The 24,788-nt window shown below is 42.7% G+C and overlaps 3 protein-coding genes across 3 annotated transcripts; 2 read left to right on the forward strand and 1 right to left on the reverse strand.

Moving 5' to 3' along the window:
• Window positions 1-1,141: 1,141 nt before the first annotated feature.
• Window positions 1,142-3,055, forward strand: LOC111077503 (endoplasmic reticulum-Golgi intermediate compartment protein 2). Its single transcript, XM_022371805.2, has 3 exons — window positions 1,142-1,560; window positions 1,627-2,442; window positions 2,514-3,055. Exons 1-3 carry the CDS (start codon window positions 1,440-1,442, stop codon window positions 2,906-2,908), a joined length of 1,332 nt encoding a protein of 443 aa, XP_022227497.2. The 5' UTR covers window positions 1,142-1,439; the 3' UTR covers window positions 2,909-3,055.
• Window positions 2,970-24,462, reverse strand: LOC111077504 (arginase-1). The gene is made up of 5 exons (XM_022371806.2): window positions 24,122-24,462; window positions 23,781-23,984; window positions 23,537-23,723; window positions 4,677-4,776; window positions 2,970-3,479 (listed from the first exon to the last, which is right to left on the reverse strand). Exons 1-5 carry the CDS (start codon window positions 24,342-24,344, stop codon window positions 3,120-3,122), a joined length of 1,074 nt encoding a protein of 357 aa, XP_022227498.1. The 5' UTR covers window positions 24,345-24,462; the 3' UTR covers window positions 2,970-3,119.
• On the forward strand, window positions 9,142-15,192 carry LOC111077505 (protein elav). Its single transcript, XM_041594560.1, has 4 exons — window positions 9,142-9,455; window positions 11,255-11,539; window positions 13,036-13,382; window positions 13,428-15,192. Coding segments are annotated over exons 2-4 (1,449 nt in total). The 5' UTR covers window positions 9,142-9,455; window positions 11,255-11,538; the 3' UTR covers window positions 14,529-15,192.
• Window positions 24,463-24,788: the final 326 nt, after the last annotated feature.

Below are 24,788 nucleotides of genomic sequence, written 5' to 3' on the forward strand. Positions count from 1 at the left end.
AAGTCCTCGATTTTGATATTCCGTTTGATATTACTAGCTAGTTGGCCCTCTCAGCCCCAAACAAATAATTTTATCCGATAGATACGTCATTTTTCTACAAGATTGGCAAGTTTTCAGAAGTCCTTTTTATTGGATTATTTACATATTAAGGTTCAAACAAAAACAACATAAAACGAATGTGACGTCGTTTTCGTGGCGCTGCCAGACTCATCCAATTCGTAGTTGCTGCGGGATGCCATTACGTTCCCGTTAGATACATGTGGCTCACACCACGAAAATGAAGGGAAAGTCACCACGAAAACGCTCTCATCACCTCTGAAAAGAGATCAAATTTTGAAAACCCACCACGAATTGAGAGCGAAAAATGTCAGTATTTTTTGTGCGATAAATGAGTTTGGCGGTCAATTTGAAATGTGTCTTAATATATGGAAAAATAAATATTTCACTTGATAAACGTCATTTTCAAAATATGCCGTAAATATACCGAGAAAAATAATAGCTTAACCCCGCTCTATTTAATCAGGTGAACAGTTAATCCACGGAAAATATTACTCGTGTTTATTACTCATATATTACTCGCATATTACTCGTTGTACCTCGTTGACCTACAAATAATATTACCACGATATCTTTCACCTGAAATATTCAGAAATGTTTGTTAATTGGTCCCACTGGCGATGCCGCGTATTTGAACGAAAATTAGTGAAGTGAAGTGTGGCCGCAGATAAATCGCTAATATATACCCGTCTGACCCTCAAAAATATTCCAAAGTATACCTTCCCATTTTACAAAATATACTGTAAATATACCGATACAAAACTGAAATATCTTTTATCAATAAAATAGTTACAAAACCGTTATGTTTTAATACTTTTGTTATATTTTAGCCCCTTATTGAAATGTGCGTACATGTACATGACGTTTACGGTATTACTTTTCGGGAAAATTTGACGTCGAAATTGAGTTTATGGTATAGTACATACCATTCTACTTTGAAATGTCTAGGAAAACCTTTGTCATTAAATTTTCATAAATGAAAAGATATTAAGTGGGCTAGTTCGATATTTTTCCTTGGTATATTTACCGTATATGTTGGAAAAGAGAAGGTACATTTTGGTATAGTTCTGATGGTCAGGTTTACTTTGCGGTCACACTGCACCCATCAGCTGTTTCTGTAACCGGCGATTAAATTTTTTGTGGCATTTTAACGATCGGGTTTGTTTATCCTAGATAAGATTACAATTTATCGAGATAAGACGGCCCAAGCCATAGTACTAGTGGATTGATAAACGGCATAAACAAGCGCACACGCCTCCGGGACTTGGGGAGGCTTGGTGACAGAGAAGGTGGGGCAGTGGCGAGAGCTTGGAGTACGTGGCAATCATGCCGGGAATTCTGGCTTGAAAAGCACACAGACATTCCTCTCCCATTCAAGCAATATGACGGCCACATTGCGTTATCGTGGTGATAAAAGCAATCTTCTGGACTTTGCCAGGAATCTGGATGCCTTCAAGAAGGTCCCTGAGAAGTACACAGAAACCACGGAAATAGGCGGCACACGTAAGATTGAGGAAGTTTTATTCTAACCAGCAGCTCATTATTGTGTTTCCCGCTTTCCCCCAACAGTGTCCCTGCTGAGCCGCCTGCTGATTGTGTATCTGGTCTACACGGAGCTGCAATACTACTGGAATGAAACGGACATAGTGTACCAGTTCGAGCCGGACATTTCCTTGGACGAGCAGGTGCAGATGCACGTGGACATAACAGTGGCCATGCCTTGCGTCGCCCTCTCTGGTGTGGACCTCATGGACGAGACGCAGCAGGATGTATTCGCCTACGGCACGTTGCAGCGCGAGGGCGTCTGGTGGAAGATGTCGGATAAGGATCGCCAACACTTCCAGTTCATTCAGATGACCAACCATTATCTGCGCGAGGAGTTCCATTCGGTGGCCGATGTGCTTTTCAAGGACATCATGCGCGATCCGTATCCCATGAAGGGTGACCCCACCGCCGGCTCGGCCATGGCCCCAGTGGCTCCGCCTCCAGGGGCTGTGCCCGCCAGCCTGGAGCTGCATCTGCCCAATGGACAGCCGGAGACAAAGTTTGATGCCTGCCGCCTGCACGGCACTCTGGGCATTAACAAGGTTGCCGGCGTTCTGCATTTAGTGGGCGGCGCCCAGCCCGTGGTTGGACTGTTCGAGGACCACTGGGTGATCGAGCTTCGCCGTATGCCGGCCAACTTCACGCACCGCATCAACCGGCTCAGCTTTGGGCAGTACTCGCGGCGCATTGTGCAGCCGCTGGAGGGCGATGAGAGCATCATCCACGAGGAGGCCACCACAGTGCAATACTTTCTCAAGGTGGTGCCCACAGAGATCCATCAGACGTTCACCACGATCAATACCTTTCAATATGCCGTAACCGAGAATGTACGGAAGTTAGGTGAGCCCCAATTTGCGTTCGTCTGTCCTGTACGTTCCCTACTGATTCGATTTGATTTCGTTTCCCTTCAGACTCCGAGCGGAACTCCTACGGCTCGCCGGGCATTTACTTCAAGTACGACTGGTCGGCGCTGAAGATAGTCGTGAGAAATGATCGCGACCATCTGGTAAACTTTGTTATTCGCCTTTGTTCCATTATATCGGGTATTATTGTCATCTCGGGCTGCATTAACGCCCTGCTGCTCTGCTTGCATCGTTGCCTCCTGCGCACCTTTGCCCCGAACCTCTACCAGCGCCTGGGCAAGACCCCGTCCAGTGCAGCGGCGGCTGCCGCCCCGGTGCTGGCTGCGACGGCAGCGCCACAGCCAGCGGTGCCCATCAACGAGCTGCTGCAGACGGCCAACAGGATGGCCAACGTGGATATCTCGGCGTACCTGCCCACGGCCCAGCCCAAGTCTGGCCTCTAGATCGGATCGGCCCAAGTGGAATCTCCCCCCCAAGTCTATACAACTCCCAAATCTCTCCATCTCCTCTTCAAATATTTTATTAAGCTCGCCAAAAAAAAAAAGCAGGAAAAACTAACGAAATATGAAACATTTGTTATTGTACATAAATATGGATATGGATGTTTTTGTGCCTGGGCGCGATGCGGTGCGGTCCGGAATATCGATATCCGTCTCAATCGCTGCCAAGGATGCCCGTATCGATGTTACTCCAGTGGCCGGAGCGCCGATAGCCGAACATGCTCTTGAGGATCTCCAGGCCCGATTCGACGGTGGTGCGCACATCGCGCTCGTTTCCCAGCTTTGGATTGATCTCCACCAGGTCCACGCCCTGCACCCTCTTTGTGTCCCGCAGCGCCTCCACAATGCTGATGCCCTCGCGCAGCGTGAGGCCGCCGCGAACGGCAGTGCCGGTGCTGGGCGCCACGTTGCTATCCAGAGCATCAATGTCGAAGCTGACGTGGATCTTGTTCTGCGGATTCAACGCATCCAGGGTCATCTCTATGATTTTCGGCACACCCACGCGATCGATTGTCTGCAGAAGCAAGTACAGAAAAAGACAAAAATAATAAGAATAGCTGTGGAAGAGTAAGGAGGAAGTTCGATGTGCGAGGGATAGAGAGAGAAATAGAGATAAGGAAAGGGATAGATAGCGAATGGCACTGGCTCAGGGTATTTGAAGAAACTGATTGGCTGTGATTAATGATTTGATTTGATTTAAATTAATTTCCGCCCATCACATGTACAATACATTCTGGATTTTGCCGGTTATCTGCACAAGGGTTCCACTGCCATTCTATTTTTATGGGAACTCTATTATAGTCCATTATAGTAAGCCATTCTTTACAGTTTCCTATGTATTTGGGTAGCTAGTTAAGTAAGAATCGGAATCGAATCAGTGCCAGCTATCAGTATCAGCATCAGTCTCAAATGTTCGATGGGCACTTCCATTATCATATCATTTTATGGCCAACTGTACCACTAGCAGCCATTAGCCCAGTCCCAGTCCCAGACCACTGCCCTCCCCTCCCCCCATTCTACACCATGCCGCACGATCGAATATAATGAGGCTATAATAAATTTGCAGCTCTGGATATCGGGAACGAACATTAAACAATTTTTCAACAGACTTCAGACTTCGATTTTGCACGAGCCATAAATAATGGGCAACGAGAGCTGACAAGGATGCGAACGACGGATGTGGCTGCGCACGTTTTGGGCATATGTATAGCCACAGCCATAGCCGTAGCCATATAGCCACCACCATTGCCAATCTATACCGATCGGAAGTACCCAGAGCCTTGTAACGGGGGATGGGATGGGATGGGATGGGATGGAATGGGCGGGGTTGGCATCGTTCGCTTCCTGGTGGAGTGGGGGGCAGATTTAGGGGTAGGGCCCGGTAGGGAGGGTGTCTGTCCTGTCGATATGCTGCTCAGACAACCCCTATAAATGCCAAGCTTACAACATTACACACACACACACCAGGACATACTGTGTAATTCTCTGGGCATTCACGCACCTTCGTGTGTCATTTGATCCTGGGAGGATGGGAGCGAGAGAGAGCTACATATATAAACCGGAATTTTACAATCCATACAACCGGCATGGCATCGCAGGACGACTCGGGGGCATTCCCTCTGCTTGCTTTACCTAGGTGTCGCTCGCTTTCCCTTTACACATTTCTTTCGAGCTGAGCTGGTTTCGGAACTCGTATTCGGTTTCTACTCACATCCATGGCATAGTAGCGTATTCCAAATTTATTCAATATGAACGCCTCGTAGGGGTCAATGTCCCTCAGTCCAATGTAAACCAACTGATCCTTTGGCAAACTGAAATGACAAACAAGACGAATAAGAAGAAGGAAAGAAAATGAAAATGAACATAAGAAAAACAACTTCGGCAAAGTCACACATCATCGATTGTTGGGATGGGGATTGGGATCGGGATCGCGATCAGAATCGGAGAATGGGATGGATGGCATGGACCTCAAAACAGCTGACGAGCTGACGGCGTGGCGTGTAAACAAATAGGCGTGGGTTCCAGTTGAATGGGCCGGGCAGACCGGAAAAGAAGAATATGCAATGTGAAAGAGCAGGAGCAAAGATACAGCAGGAGAAATCCTTTAAGTGCAGCCACCACCCTTATTCGTCATCAGAAGAGAGGTTGGGTTAGGTCAGGCGACGATCAGAAGAATATCAGAGAAATGAGAATTTGTAATTGAAGTCATATAAAGTCATATTTTTCATTTGATTATTTTGACCATCGGTTAAAATCATCAGCTAGGAGCAATTAAAACAATTTGTTCGCCTAAGAGTTTAATTGATCGAAATATTATCGTAAAATGTAGATACAAAGGTATACATAAGATCCAAGAGTATTCTTTATTTTAATTTAAATAATTTTTCCCACTGTACTGCTTTGTACTTTTGTTTGATATTACAGCGATTCGATCTCTTCTGCGATTAGAACTGAACACTCAACCAAAACAAAGCTGGGGGGATTTGGAAGGTCAGAAAATGGGATCTATGGGATTCCCGAAGCCACATGCCCTTCCGGTTTCTTCTTTTTCCAACTTCAAGGAACTTTAAATTTATTGTTTTTTTTTTCGAGTTCGAGTTTTTAAAGTCGTTTACTTTAAAAAGAAAGAAACTATTTATAAAAATGAGATCAATTCTCTAAAGATCCTGCATTGTTTAGACTTTTTTTAGTTTCTTGTTTTGCCAAAAGGATAGGCCAACATTTCTCGTCAATTCCCATTCCTTCGGTATCACCCTCCCTCCTATTTCACCCACTGCCATTCGGCATTCCTGATTAGTAAGCCAGGTGGCTGGCAGCCGAGGGAACCCTGGTGTCTGCAACCGAATCGGATTCGAAAAGGGGAGTGGGAATCAGAATGGGAATGGGAGAGGCAGAGGGAGAGGGAACGGGAACGGCCATTGGCATTGGCATGAGAACGGGAGCAGACTGCAGATCGAGTCAACGGACAATGCTGAAAAAATTTGTAAAGAAAAAACGGCAACAAAAACAACAACAGAAACAGAAACATAACAGCGAGGGCAGGGAAGGGAAGGGAAGGGAAGGGCGACGGGGAGCAAAAGGAAACACATGCCACGATTCAAATGGCATGCAGCGTGTCCCCGAATGTCCTGCGATCGTTTCATTCAACCCTCCATTTCGTTCTTTCTCTCATTCTCATTCTCGCACTCTCACCTCACTCTCTCTGTCTGCCTGCCTCTCTGGGTCTCTGGTCCTGGACTTTGACCCGGTGTCTTATGGTAATTTCTATGATTATTAATATTAGTTTCGGGGAAAAAGTGCATCTGTCCATGGATAGGGATGGGGTTGGGGATCGGTGTCGGTGTCGGTTCTGCTGAGGACCTACGAGTAGTACTTCGTTTGTGCAGTGAGACGTGCAAAGTTAAAAGCGCCCCGAGGATCGCTATGTAAATATGTATGTGTACATATTCGTGAATACATGCATACATATGTATAAGGAATGGGTGACCAGACCAGACCAGACCAGGGGGTTGCATTGCCCTTATGCATATATTCATATGCTCTCGTACTCCTAAGGATGAATCATTGCAGCCAGCTCCTTTTGCTGTTCCTGTTCCTGCCCCGAGCTGTGCTGTGCTGTGCTGTGCTGTCTCCTAGACTAGACATTTTTTTGGGCGCATTCCCGGCACCTGGCTATACGAAAGCACTCGCTTAAGGGTGGGCCACGCCTCCCTATGCAACGGTTGTGTTGTTTGTGCGTGTCCCTCCCTTTCACTTCACTACACTCCACTCCACTCCACTTCCCATCACGTCACGTCACTCCAACTCCACATCCAGTCCATTCCATTTCCACTCCCATCTCAGCCCATCGACAACCCCTGGCCTTTAAATTTACCCCTGAATATTGTAATCTTGTGTTGGTTCTGCTTTTTTAATCCCGCTTTGTTGTAATATTCTGTTGCTGTTTTATTTTTGCCGGATTAGGCAACCCTTTCCTCCGGTCACGAATATTATTGCCTACTGTTTGGGGTATGGCATGGCACCCGTAAGAGAAGCTGCAGGATAGGGATAGAGCGGCATCTAGGGGGTGGAGATCCGTAGTTCAAGAGAGAAAGAGACGTGCCGTCTATTAGCTATCTCTGTCATCTCTGTCACACGTTTGAACAAAGCCGCGTTGTGCGTCTGCGAAATCAAATATTATCAATTATACTTATGGATAAAAACTAGTCGCTAATAAAGAGTAACCCATTTGCATGCCCATCGAATATCAATCTATCCATCTACCGTACAGATCAACGCACAATCCAAACGGCCGTCACGTAAGCCTGAAAGCTTTAAATTTGCATTGTTTAAACGTTTTAAACGATGCCCAACACGGACAACAACAACTGACCAACAACTTATGTTGTACCAATCGCAATAAAGTTTAAGTTCGGGTTGTAAGCTCCAAATTTGCAATTTAAGAAGTAAGTTGAAATATAGAAATATGTATTTTAGAGTTAAGGAAATTAAGAAAATAATTAAATATCATGTATTTATGATATTTAATTATTTTCGTTGTTCTTATGTACATGTATGTACATGTACTATGTTGTATGTAGTATATATGTACTGTGTATATATGTACTCGTACATATTTATATTCGTTGCAAACAAAACACTTGCGACGCCGATCTGTCTGAGCTCGCATCCGCAACTCCAGCATCGTCCTCGTCCTCGGCCGCAAACCACCCCCAAGACCGAATAACGTTGAGTTACAATTTTGATTGTATTTCGCGAGCCCGTTCAGTCCGTGAATTCGAACAGGAACAGGCTAGTCGTGGCCTGTAAACAGGGTAGCGCAACCATAAAAATCAGCACATTATATTGGGGGGGGGGGGTATCACGAACACAGGAACAGGAAGTTCAAATAGGGGGAGGAGGGTGACTATGTCGTGTGTGTGTGTGTGTGTGTGTGTGAGTGCTGAATATATTCTGTATACAGACGCAATTAAGCACATGCACGCAATACGGGTGCACGCACGCCTGGATTGGAGTTGAAATTGAACTGCCTCTTGGAACTGGGTCCTGGCCGGGTGGTAGAGGGTGTACAATTCTAAAGCAGGGCGGAAACAACCCCAGAGCTGCCAGCGCTGGTGGTTGCTACACACACAGTCCCGTCGACAGTGCAAAAACGAAAACGTGCACACGCCAAACAGCCCTTAGTTACTGCTGCTGCTGCTGCTGCTGCTTTTGCTCGTCTCTATTTGGTAAGGATAATGGTCGCGTGCATCATAAAACGGTTGACGACCTCACTGGAATACGCTTAGAGAGCATTGATTTCCAGCCTGGCCGATCTCCCCTGCACATCATGTTTTATGTTCGCATTAATAATGCTTTTTTGTTGATTTTTTGTTAGAAATTTTTGCAAAATGTAACATTTCCCTGCAGATCGATCGATCAGACTGACCGACGGCCATTTTAAGCCCTGTCTAAACGGGGAAGCATAAGCATGGCAGGAACATGCTGGATCGAAAATCAAACTAAGTTTGAGCATTATTACCAAATTAAATTGACATATTAAAAACAGACTTTTCGGCTGCGTTCCTTAATGTATGTATTAATACTTCATCCTCTTCAAGGATATAAAAATGCTCAAAATGTGGCTATTTGGCTAACAAAAAAAAACCGATATGACACAAATGATGCCAGACTGCTGCTGCCCCGTTTAAACACACGACTCTGTGGCAGCACTGCCATTTCATTCTCTCTGATGTTTGTCCTCTCTCTTTCTCTCTCCGTGTCTCTCTCTCTGATGTGGTGTGTTGTGCTTGGCAACATGGCCGTCGTTGTACAGCAACATTCAAGCAGAACGGGCAACATTTGAATACCCTTGAAAAAAAATATATAAAATTGATGAGATGAGACCTTAGTAACGCACATAAGTTTCGGGCCCAATATAGTTTCACACTCACGATCATTACAACGAAATTCAGGACTTTTACATGAATCGTTTTAAGGAAAAGGAATTATTTACCGTTTATTGAGAACTAGAGTGAATAAAAAATTTCATAAATAATTGAGTATATAGGGTATAAAAACTCCCATACCTAGCACTGTGCAGCAGAATGCGTTCGGGCTGCCAGCAACATGCAACTAGAGACGGGCAACATTTGCTAATTTTTTGACGCAGCGAAGGGCGTCGTTGTATGGGAAACGGCCTTGCCGCCTCAATCTTTTGGGCGCCGCGGACATTGAAACAACAGAAATTTTCCAGAATTCTGAAAAGTAGTTCCGACCCGCTCCGCGCTGCCACCTAACAACTAACAATCTCGTGCTCCATGTGTGCTCTTTTTTGCAATTGATTTTTTTTTCGAAAGTAGTGCAAAATAATAACCGTTGAACACAACAGTTAAGAACCAACCTCTTGGTCTCCTAAATAAAGTAACCAACAAAACCGAAACGGAAACCCAATCCCGTGGCAATAGCAACAACAACAGCAGCAGCAGTATCAGCAGCAACCAAAAGAAATGTAAGAATCTCTCGGCTACCGGACCCCGCTCCCGTCTTCTGGTAGAAACCTGAACGGTTTCTATCAAACAACAACAAAAACTGTGGCAACTACAAAGAAACAAATTGCTAAACGAGAAAATTGTTAAAATTGTTTGCCAAAATGAACGTGCGGCGCTGCATAATTGTGCAATTATACACATATTCGAGTGAACACATGTACATATATGTATGCATATTATATCCATGGTTTTTTTTTCGATAGTGTGTGTTTCTGAGTTTAAAAACTTAAACAATGTGCAATTTGGCATACAACAAAAACAAAGTAAGCGTCAGAAGTTGACGGGAGAGATACAGATAGAGAGAGAGAGAGAAAGGGATTGACTGATCTTTTTGAGCTGTGGGGCGCCTGGATAGATAGCCAGGGCAACTAACAGACATTCTCTCTCTCTCGCTCCCTCTATATAGTAGTAGTGGTGTAAAAATCTATTGCTAATGTGACGCTGCCCGATGCCATTCGCACCGTGTGCTGTGTATCTGTAAACGCTCTCTTCTATCTCACCAGGGTATGTTAAATAGAAGGTAGGACGGAGGGTGAGGGCAAGCAAGCTGTGGTACTCGGGGCGCCGGTACTGCCGTACCTTCTATTTAGCATGTCTTGTGCCTCCCATGTGTGTTTGTATGTTTGCCTGAGAGCGAGCGCCAGCTAGTGCTGTGAAAAGGGCGCAGCTAGCATATCGATTTTATGGTGCAAGGAGCATTGTACGGAGCCAGAAACAACAAAAAAAAACGCAAAAAGTACTCGACATTTTTTCCATTAACTGAAGTGGGTGTGTGTCGTGGCAGGAAGGTGAGGGCATACGCAAAAGTGAAGAATATTAATAGTAAACAAAACGCCGGTTGCCATAAAAAGCAAAACGCCCATGCATTTACATACATATGTGACTGTAGATGTACACATACACACACAACGCGTGGAAAACGCGCGGAAACAAAAATTGGAACAGTTTCAAGCAGCGGATCATCCATGTGCCGCCGCTCATCCAGAGATTTACGCAGAACAAAAAAATGTTTCTAAAAAAATTAAGGCAAAAACAAAAGCAAGGCGCGTGCTTAAGTTACAACAACCAAAAAAAAAAAACAACCTATAGATACTATGTGCTTGTACGTGTGTGTGAGTAGAGTCTCTCTCTGCGTGCCTGACTCGCTGTTTGTGTGCGTGCCATACTGTTTCGTTATAACAAAAACTAATTTAAACCCACGCAGCCATGTAGGTATACATATATATGTATATGTATATCATGTGTGTATGTATAATAACAATAGCAGCTGAGGCAGCCATACATTGTATTTTGGAAAGGAGTGTGTGAGGGAGGGAGGAGGATGGATAGCCACTGTTCCCGGCCTTCTGCTCTTCCCGCCATACACATACCATTTAAATCAGTGCAGCAGCCACTGAGCTAAGGCGAAAGAGAGAGAGTGAGAGTGAGAGAGCGATAGTAAAAATCAGCATTAGTATTGAAATATAGCAAAAATAGCAATCCATCCGTTTAGTGGAACAGAAATTGTATAATTGTACAGACGATATATGCACATACATAAATATGTATGCACGTACAGTAGATAAATTTGTTGTTGATGTTCATTTTTTTCGAGTGAAATGTAATTTTTCGTACTCCGAAAGTGTGTGTGTCCCCCCGACCCATTGGTGTGGTTGTAAATCAATAGAATCGATTAACGATCAAGCAAACTCACACAAACAAAATTTACCGCTGCATTTGTTTTGTTATTCTTTACCGTTTTTGTTTTTGTTCACATCAGACGGCAACAACGACGACGACGACGAGGAGGCCAGCGATTATTTATTGGCCTTACAAAAAAAAACTACGAAAGGAAAAGAGGCCTGGTCCAGGTTGAGACAGTGAAGAGAGGAGGCAGCGCCGTGTAGAGCGCAGGCGCGTAAATCCAGGATTCGAAGTCCAGCGAGTGAGAGAGAAAGCAATTATTAATTACTTAATTTTGCTGGCCATCGAGCAGAAAAATACAAATCCGTGGAATATCGCCCTCATCCCCAACACCCCGCAACGACCAACTAAACAGAAACAAGTGAGTATTTGAAGATGGGAAAGAATAGAATGTATTTCTTCCCTCTATCTACATATGTATGTATGCCTAAGTGTAAAAAAGGATAAATAACAGAAAGGGTGCGGTGCTGAAATTGCTGAATAGAGTGTGTGTGTGTGTGTTTCGTTCATTTAACCTTTTGACTCTTTCGTACCCCCATTCAAGAAAAGGTGCGAATTGGAACTTCTCATAGTTGAATGCCAGCCAATGTGACCCACTAGTTCCACTGATCTTTTGATCAGTTCCCAACCCCAACTAGTTCATTGAACTGGGGCTGAACTGCCGTACCCAAAAGCCGTTACCTACCGTTACCGTTACCGTTACAACGTTGCCACATCCCATGTAAATGTAACACAGTGGGGTGGTATTGCTCCGCTCACTGTTTGCATTTAACCCTTAAGCAGCGGCAAGTTTCCTGTTTTTTTTTTGCATCAGAATTATTACAACTTGCTTCTTGGTCGGTTTTAGGGGTTGATTTCAACAGCGTTGCGCCAGCCTGCACACACACACACACACCCACCCACTCACACACAAGCCGGGTCAAGAGCGTGTGTGGTGGGTGGGGGTTATACGAGCTCAAACGAACGAGCGGTTGCTCATTTTTCGCTGAACACACACAATTTTTGGCACTTTTCCTTCCTTTCGTTAAGGGGTGCGCTTTTGTATCCTGCCCCCTGGCCCCCTCTCCTGTATTACATAACTGGGTTGGGTGGGGGTATATAAAACTATGTATATGCCTGCATGTGTGTGTGTATGTGCCTGTAACAATTTCCCGTATCCAGAAGGGGGAGAAAGAGCATTAAATGAAAGAGCCTGGCCATGTCCTGCTCCTGGTCTGCGCTCAGAAGCATCGTGTGCCTTGTACGCAGCGGATCTGTTCTTGTAGCGGAAAAGGAACGGAACGGAACGGAAAGAAGAGGCAATTGCAATAGAAGCAGTAAACCAAATCGAGGCACACGGAATTCAAAAAGAAAGAAATAAAACAGAAAAAAAGCACAAGAGAAAAACTCGGAGAAGTTATTTTCCACAGCGAGCGGCGAGGTGTGTGTTTGTGTTTGTTTGTGAGTGCTTTGGCCTCTGAGCAGCAGGGGGTCAGTGTGTGCGTGCGTGGGTGACTGTGAGAAGAGAAGTGATAGATAGATAGAACAGAACAAGTAAGTGGGCCGCTGGGCGGCGCCAGTGAGCAAAGCTCCTTCAGCTTACCGTTAACCCCCGAGCTAACCCCAGGACCAGGGTTGAAAAGCACGCCTTAAAGTGATTTGCATCCCTGGCGGCACTTTAATATGTAGAATAGAATAATAAGTATAACTAACTAACACCGTACCTAATAGTAGCTGTAGAACGACTAACACAACATGCAAATGGTTTAATCTTGACATTTAACTACTCTTTCCATACGCCTCCCCCTGCGTTGGTCCCGCCATCGCCCCATCGTCACATCTAACTCAACTCAACCCCACCGATTGCCCCTCACCCAGTGGACTTTATGATGGCAAACACAGGAGCCGCCGGCGGAGTGGACACACAGGCGCAACTGATGCAGAGTGCAGCCGCCGCAGCGGCCGTGGCAGCCACTAATGTGGCCGCCGCCCCGGTACAGAATGCGGCAGCTGTCGCCGCCGCCGCCCAGCTGCAGCAGCAGCAACAGGTACAGCAGGCGATCCTTCAAGTGCAGCAGCAGCAGACACAGCAAGCGGTAGCCGCGGCCGCCGCCGCCGTCACGCAGCAGCTCCAGCAGCAGCAGCAGGCCGTGGCCCAGCAACAGCAGGCACAGCAGCAGCAGGCGCAGCAAGTGCAACAGCAAGTCCAGCAGCAGCAGGCGCAAGTGCAGGCAGTGGTGGCGCAGCAGCAAGTGCAGCAGCAGGTCCAGCAAGCGGTGGTGCCCCAGCCGCAGCCTCCGCCGAACACCAACGGCAATGCTGGCGTGCCGCAGAACGGTAGCAACGGCAGCACGGAGACGCGCACAAACCTGATTGTCAACTACTTGCCGCAGACGATGACGGAGGACGAAATCCGATCGCTCTTCAGCAGCGTGGGCGAGATCGAGTCCGTGAAGCTGATACGCGACAAGTCGCAGGTCTACATCGATCCGCTGAATCCGCAGGCGCCCAGCAAGGGTCAGAGCCTTGGCTATGGCTTCGTCAACTACGTGCGGCCGCAGGACGCCGAGCAGGCGGTCAACGTGCTGAATGGGCTCCGTTTGCAGAACAAGACGATTAAGGTGTCCTTCGCACGGCCCTCTTCGGACGCCATCAAGGGCGCCAATCTGTATGTGTCCGGGCTGCCCAAGACAATGACCCAGCAGGAGCTAGAGGCTATATTTGCCCCCTTCGGCGCGATCATCACGTCGCGTATCCTGCAGAACGCTGGCAATGATACCCAGACAAAGGGTGTTGGCTTCATACGCTTTGACAAACGCGAGGAGGCCACTCGGGCCATTATCGCCCTCAACGGCACAACGCCTTCCAGCTGCACGGACCCCATTGTGGTGAAGTTCTCCAATACGCCCGGCAGCACCAGCAAGATCATACAGCCGCAGCTGCCCGCGTTCCTCAATCCGCAGCTGGTGCGCCGCATTGGTGGCGCCATGCACACGCCTGTTAATAAGGGGCTAGCCCGCTTCTCGCCCATGGCTGGCGACATGTTGGACGTGATGTTGCCCAACGGACTGGGCGCAGCGGCGGCGGCGGCCACCACGCTGGCCAGCGGACCGGGCGGAGCCTATCCCATCTTTATTTACAATCTGGCGCCCGAGACCGAGGAGGCGGCCCTGTGGCAGCTATTTGGTCCCTTCGGGGCAGTGCAATCCGTGAAGATCGTCAAGGATCCCACAACGAATCAGTGCAAGGGCTACGGCTTCGTCTCCATGACGAACTACGACGAGGCGGCAATGGCCATCCGCGCCCTTAACGGTTATACCATGGGCAATAGGGTGCTTCAGGTCAGCTTTAAGACCAACAAGGCCAAGTAGGAGATGATCCCCGATCCACGAGGATGGGAGGGCCGAAATTACATATAGTCTACACTATTGTTCCCACATCCGCAGTTCCCTTAAGACACAGACACAGAACACACACATACACAACCTCACACATACCACACTCACACACACAAACACACATATATAAATATGCATGGTATAACGGTAACTAAGCGCAACAAAGAGTATGTGTAAAACACACACGAAACAAAACAAAACAAAACAAAAAGGGAAAGAAAGAAAGTAAATTCAAGAAAGCTCTCGTCAGAGGGCAGCAGGAGGTTGGAGTAGTGACACTGGCTCTCTCTCAAGCGTCGACACAACGAAAGGGGCGGCCCATCCTTGTAAACTCTGTAAATCCTGAACACCCCCAAAAATCTAATCCAAATCCCAAAGAATCATCCCAAATTGAAGGCCACCTCCGCCAAAAAGCCGTTGCAATAGCAAAATTCTTCTTGTTTAGCATTTAAGTAAGGAAACATAAACTAAACCAAAACAAAACAGCTGAGGTGAGAGAGAGAGAGGGTAATATGAGTGAAGAAGAAAGTAGAAGAAGGCATAAAGCATAACAAAGAAATCAACAAAACGAAGAAAAGCCCCCAAAGCAAATATGAAGAAAATACATTTAAAATTTAAAAAAAACTCCAAACTAGCAAAAGGAAACAAAAACAAGAAGCAAAGAATTTTAAAAAATGTATTAAAGTTAAGTAAAACAGCAATGAAATCTTCCAAAACAAAAAAAAAAAACAAAAACAAAAACAAAAAACTGGCAACAGGCAAGAAATCTGTTAGTAACACTCCAAAATTTTTCTACCATTAGCGAGGATTATCATGAAGGTACTAATAGAGTTCAGTGTCTAGGATATATGATAACAATATAGGGTGTGTGTGTCCGAAGGACATTGGTTCGGCTTGATGCTGCTGGGTGATTCTGGCAAAGTATTTGAAGATTCTATATAGTATATGTATACTCAACATGGAGGCTGCTACAGTATTACAAGAGAAACAAAAACTACATACTTAAGCGATGTGCAACAAAAAGTTCAATACTTCTATATATATATATTTATTTATATATATATATATATATATACATATATATCTAATCGAATGATAGTAATATATCTACCATATAGATATACACCTACATTGTGTACATATGCATGTGTACATGCGTAAAAAAATTTACAAATTTTGTTAGTGTTTTTTTTTTGTATGTTTCTTAACATTTAAAGTGGAGATTAGGGAGTGAAGAGATGTGAAAGATAAGAGGAAAGCCAGACCCAGATCAAGCTAAATTTGTGTCCTTTACACACACACGCACAGACACAAACATAAAAAATACGAACACACACACACACATACACACTGAAAAGCAGTTAGATCTGTAAAAACTTGGCTAAAAAAAATGAAGAAAAGCAAGAGTAATACAATAATTTATGCGCAAATTTGAAATGTTTTACTAAAGTAAATAATTGTTAGTGAATATTTATACTATAACTATGTCAAGTGTGTGCATGCATCTATATGGATATATGATATATTTGATATATAGATATAGATACGTGCAACCTATATACATATACATGCAGCATACTTTATCTAATGTATAGTTCAAGGAGCAAATAAGAGTCGAATATTTGCTAAAAACTACACAGTTTTTTAGCGTTTAACCAAAAGACAAAAGCGTAGCACAAAACATGAAAAAAACGAGAATAACTAAAAAACAAGTACGGCCACCACAAAAACAACAAACCATTTTTATATGACAAAAGTTGAAAACAAAGAAAAAGGAACAGAAACCGATAAAATGATGTATGAAATAGGTGTAAACAAAAGCATTAGCAAAGCGTTTTCTCTAGCAAAGTAAGTTAAGCGAAAAGTTAATAGAAGTCAGGCGAGATGGGAGAACCCTTAGCACATCCACCCGTATTGCCCCAAAACCCCAAATAATCTTTTGCGTTGATTTATCATCAGTTTTATTCACTTGAAAACTTTTGTTTTTGCTTCTGTTGATTGTTAAGCGAGAGAGTGGACACACAAGGAAAACACATTTACACACAGATATATTGTACGCCATATATTGTATAATTTCTGTTCTGAATTCCGTATTTCGATTAAGTTTTGTTTGATTTCTTTGTTTGCTTTGTGTAAAAATCGGAAATGGAGGCTCCTGCATACCCATAACCCAAACAGATCCATAAACTGATCCCAGCCCTGACATGAACTGACGCCATCAGAATTCCGACTTCAACCAGACCCAGACACAGACCCCACCCAGTCCAAACCTTAACGCAAACCCAGACCCAAACCATGCATATTTATAACAATGTTTTGTGTTTTGATCTATATTGATTTCATTATGAAATTATAGAAAAGACCCCCAACCCCCCCTTCCCCAACCAAAGAGAGTGCCCGAATTTGATTTCTCTCTCCCCTAATAGTGAAAATGATTAACTTAAGTTTTGATCAAAAGCAAACTGAACCGAACAGAACCGAATCCCCAGCAAGGGGGAGGAGGAGGAGGTGGAGCCACTTAGAAATTGATTGAATTCTGCTTATGATTAATCTACCTAGCTCTATAGAATATATATATATGTTTACCATATATCCCTAAATATAGTACCTTTTTTTTGTAACTGTAGGCCGTACAAGGAAAGGAATTTTTTTTTGTTTCTTTGTTTGAACAAAATTGCAACAAGAAATCTAGTCAGAAGAGATGGAAAAGGAGGAGATGATGATGATGATGGTGGAAAAAGAGCACTATAAAGTGGATGTAGAGAAGCATGAAAAAATATTTGAGGCAGCAGGATATGAGAGGAGAGAGAGAGCGTTAAATTGAAGATCAAACCAAAAGTACTAAGACAATTTATATCTACAACTAAGCATAGCGAAATGATTGATTTATTGATTGAGCCAAGCCTACACCCTCGCCCCTCATAACGCAGTAGAGAGCAAGTAAAAGAGAAATGAAGTGAGATCAAGTCCTTACACTCTTCTCCTGATTTTTTGCTTGTTGTTTCTGCCCTGCTAAACATTTTTAAAGAATCTGCTAGTTTATTTATATAGCACAATGTACATGATGCAGATATAAATATATAGTATGTATATCATATAGAGGAAAGTGCAAAGCAAGTCTAGGAAATCCGTTTTAATTGAAGAATCATGTACGTGATTTTTTAAATTTGTATTCGTATTCATATGCTCTTGCATATACATATGTGTGTGTACATGCATCTATATATATCTGTGTATATGTGTATGCTATATATATATATATTTAATTTAATTAACCCATTCTTTACCTTACTATATATATGGTTATTTTTTTTTGTCATCAATGATTTAATTAATTGTATTAATTATAATTTTTGTGCAATAGATTGCAACTTACGACAACAGCAACACATTTCATGCATCTCAATCTAACAATTAAAGATTATAATTTCAATAAGCAAAAAAAGGAAACAAAAAGAAGAATAAGGATCAGAAAAATACAAAACAAAAAAAAAAACAAAAAATAATGTTAGGGAAGAGAAGGATACAAGAGATGGAATCGAACCATCGATGACGATCGTGCAGGTTAAACCCATTATTATTCTATAAATCATGAAACAACAAGATCAAGATATGCAAGAAATCATATTATTTTTTTGCTTGTAATTTTACAAATGTAAGCGATTTTTCTATGTACATTATGTCTGTTCAAATGGATATGCATATTATTTATATTTATACCTCTCATAATTTTTTCTTTACGTATATTAAGTGAGCGAACAAAGAAACGACGGAGACAAGAGCAGAGAACAGAACAATCTTATTTATTGTATTTTTTATGAATTATGTAATTTATTGTAATGCAATTTGGGTTCAATATTCCTTTGATTATCGACCAAAGCGAAGATGAACTCGATGAAGAATATAGACTAATTATACACAAACACACTTTAACACATCAACACAAACATGCAGCGGGAGAGAGAGTATGGAGAAAGATGGAGAAGAAAGCGAGACCGCTATGTGGCACACCCAGATGCAACTCTGGGCCAATGTTTCAATTCACTCGTTCCTCCAGCTATATCTTTTTCCCTCTCCCTCTTTGGCCCCCTCTATGAAAACTTATATTTTGTTTAATTTTAATTTTGTATTTTATAATTTGTTTTCTTGATCCAAATTTTAACATTGTTTCAAGCTGGATTTCGATTTGTAAAGGCAACAAGAAGATGTAGTACGTTTAGAAATGCATCTACATACACGCGATGTACGATCCTTATGAATCGGAATTAGCATCAAATCGAATGAAAAAAATTACATTATGATTATGTTTATGATTTAGTTTGATTTTATTTTTCAATTTGATTTTTATGTATTTTATGGTTTTTGATTTAACTTAACGCCACGAACTGTGGAATTGTGCTCGACTATGATTATATTCATTATATTTACGTTTACACTTATGATTTCATTTGATTTCCGCACCGAACACGTAACAAGAGCAAAAAGCCAAATCGAAAAAATTTTCAATAAATGAAACACTTGATGAAAATTTTCGCATACTTATCTTTATTTATATATATTTCAATATTTATTTGTTTATCCTTTCTTTCTGTTGTATCATTTTCGTTGCCTTTCTTTTCTGTATTTTCTTTTTCCGTTTTTTTCCGAAACTATCGACGTTTTGTCATACCATACTAGTGGACTGTGCCCTGAACACTGGACCTAAGCCTGGACCACAGCGCAAGGGGCGGCGTGCTATCTGCCCTTTTATCCCCCTCTTTCTCTCTTTCTTTCCATCTTTATTTATCTCTCTTTTTACACACATACATACACACACATACTGACACACAGCTAGTCAAGCAGAGAAGCCATCGGAACCCATTGATCTCAGACAAAGACATTCCACCAGTACTAGTCCTAGGCCTAGTTTTAGCATAATCCCCCCAACTCGCACGCGACTCTCTGTGGGGCAGAAACTCCCAAACAAAAATTTAACCTTAAACGCATTCCAATTAAAACGATTTTCGGATGTTTTGTTCTTTCGGTTTAGAAGATGCGATATTATTTGTGTGCAAACCGGGGGAATACTCGTACTTATAATTTTGTGTAATGCCATTATGCTTAACGAATCACGATTCTTATTCCTAGTTTAGTTTAGTTTAGTTTAGTGGTACGACTGAGCCGAGTCAGTGCCGGTGACAGAGCCAGAGCTAGAGAGCAGAAATTGAACGCCTACAGTTGCGCTTCGCTCGGGCTAAGATGTAATTGATTGTATGATTTTTGAGTCTGTATCTTTGCTTAATTGTATCTGTACCTTTTTGTAATTTTTTTAAACAATTGACGACTTGATTTGTTCCACATCTAGATCGAAGTTTATCTATCATTTTCAAAGGGCGGTAAGCCGGCTAAACCGATGCCTGACGAACCGATGCCGATAGCGATACGATTACACAAATGATACCGTTAATAATCATGAAAGCAACAAAAAAAAAAGGATATATATAAATATATATATCTACATATATATATATATATATATACAAAGATTATTATGATAACGAAGATGATGAGGATGAAACTATTTAATTTATTTTATTAACATATTTATATCGATTAATTAATTAATTAATTAATAATATTTATCACACATTTCAAATGATATTTCAAAATGGAAACAATACAAAACCAAACCAAACAACAACCAAAAAAAATAACAAAAACAAAAAATGGATACAAGCAAAAGAGAAAAGAAGATATTAATATTATAAATGTATTTCAAAATATATAATTATGAGTTTTTCTTGCTTTTTGCATATATATATATCTCTCTATATAGTACTTATATATCAGAACACACCAAACTTTTTATTTCGATTGATTCTGTTTGCATTTTATTCTTTGATTGAGGTTTTAGTTGGACTTTCGTTCCCTTTCCCCTTCTTTCATATCAGTTCTATATTGTGTTTAAGCTCTGTTCAATTCGGTTTCTATTTCCGTTTTAAATCGGTTTATGTTTCTGTTTCTGTTCAAGTTCCATTTTCATTTTGATTTCCGTTTCTATTCGACTGCGTTTGCTTTGTTCCGTTCTCGAATTATTTCATTTTGTTAGCTCTGGTATGTTCTGGTCCCATCTTTGTCCTTGCCTTCTGTTCTTTGGTATTCGTTTCTCAAACACATAAATATTTTGTTGCAGTGCATCACACACTGACACACAAACACACACACACACATACACGGACACTATCTCTCTCTCTCTCTCTCTCTCTCTCTATTTCTCTATTTCTCTTTCCAAAATTTGTTTCAGTTTGTTGTGTGCTAAAAAGTTGACCCTCGCCCTTATGCTCTTATGATTTCGCTCAGTGTAATTTGAACGTACGCTTCTTGGTCCCACTGTACCTACGAGCCGGAAGCTAAATACCGCAAAATATGACAATGCCTGAGAAGGAGGAGACTTTGATCGGATTTTGACATTTGAGTTGTTGATTTCGTACCCGTACTACTTTCCCCATCCGCGCCAGTATCTCTCCCAGGGTATCGATTCGTGTTCGTAGCTGATTTTCGTTTTCAGATCTTTTCAGTTCGTTGTTTCTTGTTGCCGTTGTTATTGTTGTATTGTTGTACCTCACATACTTTTATTGTTTCGTCTGATTTTTCGGTAAGTAATTCGAGAGACAAAAAAATCGGAGGAAGAACAGACAGACAGACACGATGAGGCAGAAGATGAGGCAGAGAGCCAGACACCCACCCACCCACCTCATAGAACCATTCAAATGAACAAAAACTGATCCGAACTTCTGTTCTCTCTCTCTCTGCTGTGTACAATTTTTGGCACACGTTTTTTTTCCCCCAAATGAACATTTTGTCGACATTCAAAAGAACATAACTGATGATTTCACTAAATGATTTCCATTCTCTTTTTATTAATCTATTTGTAGCCCGAAAACTGAAACACAAGAAATACCAGCAGCAAAAAAAAAAAAACAAAAAAAGAATAATATATTTTTATAAAGCATTTTCTAATTTGTTTCTTTCTCTTGATTTATTTTCAGGCGTGTGTTCTTGTTGTTCGTTCGATTTTCAATTGAATTTATGCAAAAACAAAAAAACAAAAAAAAAAAACAAAAAGAACCGAAAAAAAAACAAAAACAAAATAGAAACACTTGACACATTTCTTCTTCGATTGAATTAGTTAATTGGTTAATTGATTAAAACCGATAATGATTGTGTAATTCTATTGATTCATTGATACTTTAATCTTTAATATTGATTGTAATTATTTAATGCATAAACCACGGAATATCCCATACTCCATCCTACTCCCCCACTTCCCCCCCATCGATTGATGATGTACATATATGATGTACATAAAGACATACAAGATGCATACATAGTATTTGTGTATTACCACTCACACCCACTAACACACACACACACACACACACTAAATACTTAATGTAACATCAGATGAAAACCCCTAGTTACAGATACTTTTCCATTTCCGAGAGAGCTTTTTCTAGTTTCTAGATTTGATTTTGATCAAGCAATGTTGCACCATCCACACCATAACAATTCACAATCTACTATCCACACCCGATCCACAATCCCCCAGCCCCCAGCCACTCAAAGCAAGCAAAAAAAAAAAAAGGAAAAGAACTTAAATCTTAAAAGAGGAAAACTATATATATTTATCTGGGTTTCCTGTGGGATCTGTGTGATGTGTTGTCATGTACATATATGAGTCTGACTTTCGTTTCTCCTCCGCATTGTCCGCTCTTTGTGATGTGGATCTGTGATCTGTTCTTAAGTTCGATCTTTCTTTTTTTGTACTATAAAAATTCAAACATGCCCTTGCCCATATCTACCCAATTCAGTTTAAATTCCAATTTAAGAAATTATATTCACAAACAAACAAAAAATCGTATTACGTATTAAACACGGAAGAAGGCGATCGTTTTAAATTTGACATTGAGTTTTCGGTTTATTCAATCGGTTTGATTTGTTTTTTTTTCTTTGTTATTGAGTAGCATCACCCAACAGCCCAACAACCCAAGAAACCATCACCAAAAACCCAACCTAAAACCCATGCAGCACAGCCCCTCCGACACCATCCCATTGAGGTCATGTATGTGTATTAGCCTTAACTGTACTCCGATAGTCGTTTGAACCTAGCTTAGACACAAGCCATATAAAAGTATATGTATGTATGTATGTACTATATATATATAGAAGAGAAATCGAGGCGCAGCCGAATCGATCGTAGTGCTCAAATTACTTTTTGTTTGATTTAAGGGAATTGTTTAGTTCTCACACGATTAGTTTGACTTTGGGTGATCTCGGATCCGATTTCGGATTTCGGTCTATATTCGTTTCTGTTAATTGTTTTTCGTTGTTTCGTTTCGATTGAGAAAGAATTGAAGCCCACAATTTTCCAAGCTCGGAAGCAAAACGACTAAACTGCCAAACAAAAAGCAATATTTAATTATTTAATTGTAAAGAAACTCTATAAATAAGACGATGAGAGGTTGATAGCAACTAAACCAAAGACTGAGGCAAACGCAGATAAAACAAACATAAGAAAAAAATTAAAAAATAACTAGACAACAAAAACAAACAAAAAACAAACAAATCAAAATCCAAATCCAAAGAATCGAAAAACAAAACAATATCAAAGCAAAAACGAGAAAGTAAAAAATCAAAAAGTAAAATCTAAAAATCTAAAAACAAAATATTTCTAGACCGTTAAGCCAACTGTGATAAGGGCAGGCCGCCGACCCCCCGCCTATGCCCCGCCCTTCCCACCACCCCCCCACACCCCCTGAATAGAGAGAGCCCCAACTGATAGGCAATCTTAAACATAGCCATACCATAGCCGTAAGCCCTCCTCTGTCTAGATGTAAGCGATCCAATAAATAAATCAATGCAACACCCAGAGAGATGGTGGAGATCAGAGATGGAGATACGTATGGAGTGGAGTGGAGTGGAGTATGAGATGTGGCACTCACCAGTTGGGAGCGAACTCGTCGAGGCCCGCATGCTGCCAGGTGGTGCGCAGCTGCTCCAGCAGAAAGGAGACGGGCATCCCATGTATGTTTCCCGACTGCGAGGTGCTGTGCAGATTGATATCCGCATGCGCGTCGATCCACACCAGAGACAGATTCGGTGTATGCTGCAGATGACCGGCCACAGAGCCTGCAAAGGGTGGATCAGACCCAGGTCAGGCCGATGGCATTCACAACGCGTACTCACCGAAACCGATGGCATGGTCACCGCCAATGGCCAGAAACTGCGAGTTCTGCTGCAACATCAGCTTCACCTGTTCGATCAGGGCCCGGTTGCAGGCCATGAAGTCGGCGTAGTTGCGGATGTGGTGATAGTGGACGCGCTGCTGCTGCAGCAGCGTCTCATCCACGGTATACTGCAGGTTTCCATAGTCCCGGATCACAAGTCCATCTATCCAATCCAATACAATCCAAATCAAATCAATGACAATGCCAATAAAGTTTCAGAATGCAATTCAATTTAAATGTTGGAGTTTTCTTGGCTTTGGTGGGGGAACTGTCCACCCCCCGTCTGCTTCAACCACTCACCGTGACTGCTCTGGAGCACTTGACGCAGATTGCTCTGGCGCAGCAGGTCCGGTGCCAACTCCACGCCCTGTTTGCCCTGGCCCTTGGCGAACGGCACCCCGATGATGCCCAGACTCTGTTCGGCCACAACGGAGGCTTTGGCCCTGCTGGAGCTGCTGCTGGTGGTGCTCTTGCAGCGCACGAGGCGCAGGCACTTTGAGGCTAGCTTTCGACTGCCCAACATGATGGTCTGCTCGCTTCGCTTAAAACCGCACAACTGAGGTGGAGACAACGACGACTACAACGAGTACGACGACAAAAACGTTGCCAGATGACAACTATCATCTTAGGACGGCGTCTGATAATGCCTGGCGACAGTTCAGATCGGTGCAAAACCGCGTGAAGGCTGCCTCCACCACTTTGTACGGAACGGAATTAAACTGAGCTGCGATGGAATATGGAAGCTTGAAGCTTCCGATGCTGTGCCAGCGATAAGGCGCTACAGATAACCTTGATCCTGGCTCTGACGACAACAACGATGACAATGACAATGGACCCATGCCGTGCTCGCTCGCTCTCTCTCTCTCTCGCCTATGGTTTCTCCGTATGTGTGAGCAGTGATGCTGCGATGTACGTACCATGTGATTCATCTGATCAGGAAGCTAACACATCTCTTTTGCTTCCGATT

The sequence above is a fragment of the Drosophila obscura genome, unplaced genomic scaffold (assembly GCF_018151105.1).
Source record: "Drosophila obscura isolate BZ-5 IFL unplaced genomic scaffold, ASM1815110v1 contig_29, whole genome shotgun sequence".
NCBI lineage: Eukaryota > Metazoa > Arthropoda > Insecta > Diptera > Drosophilidae > Drosophila > Drosophila obscura.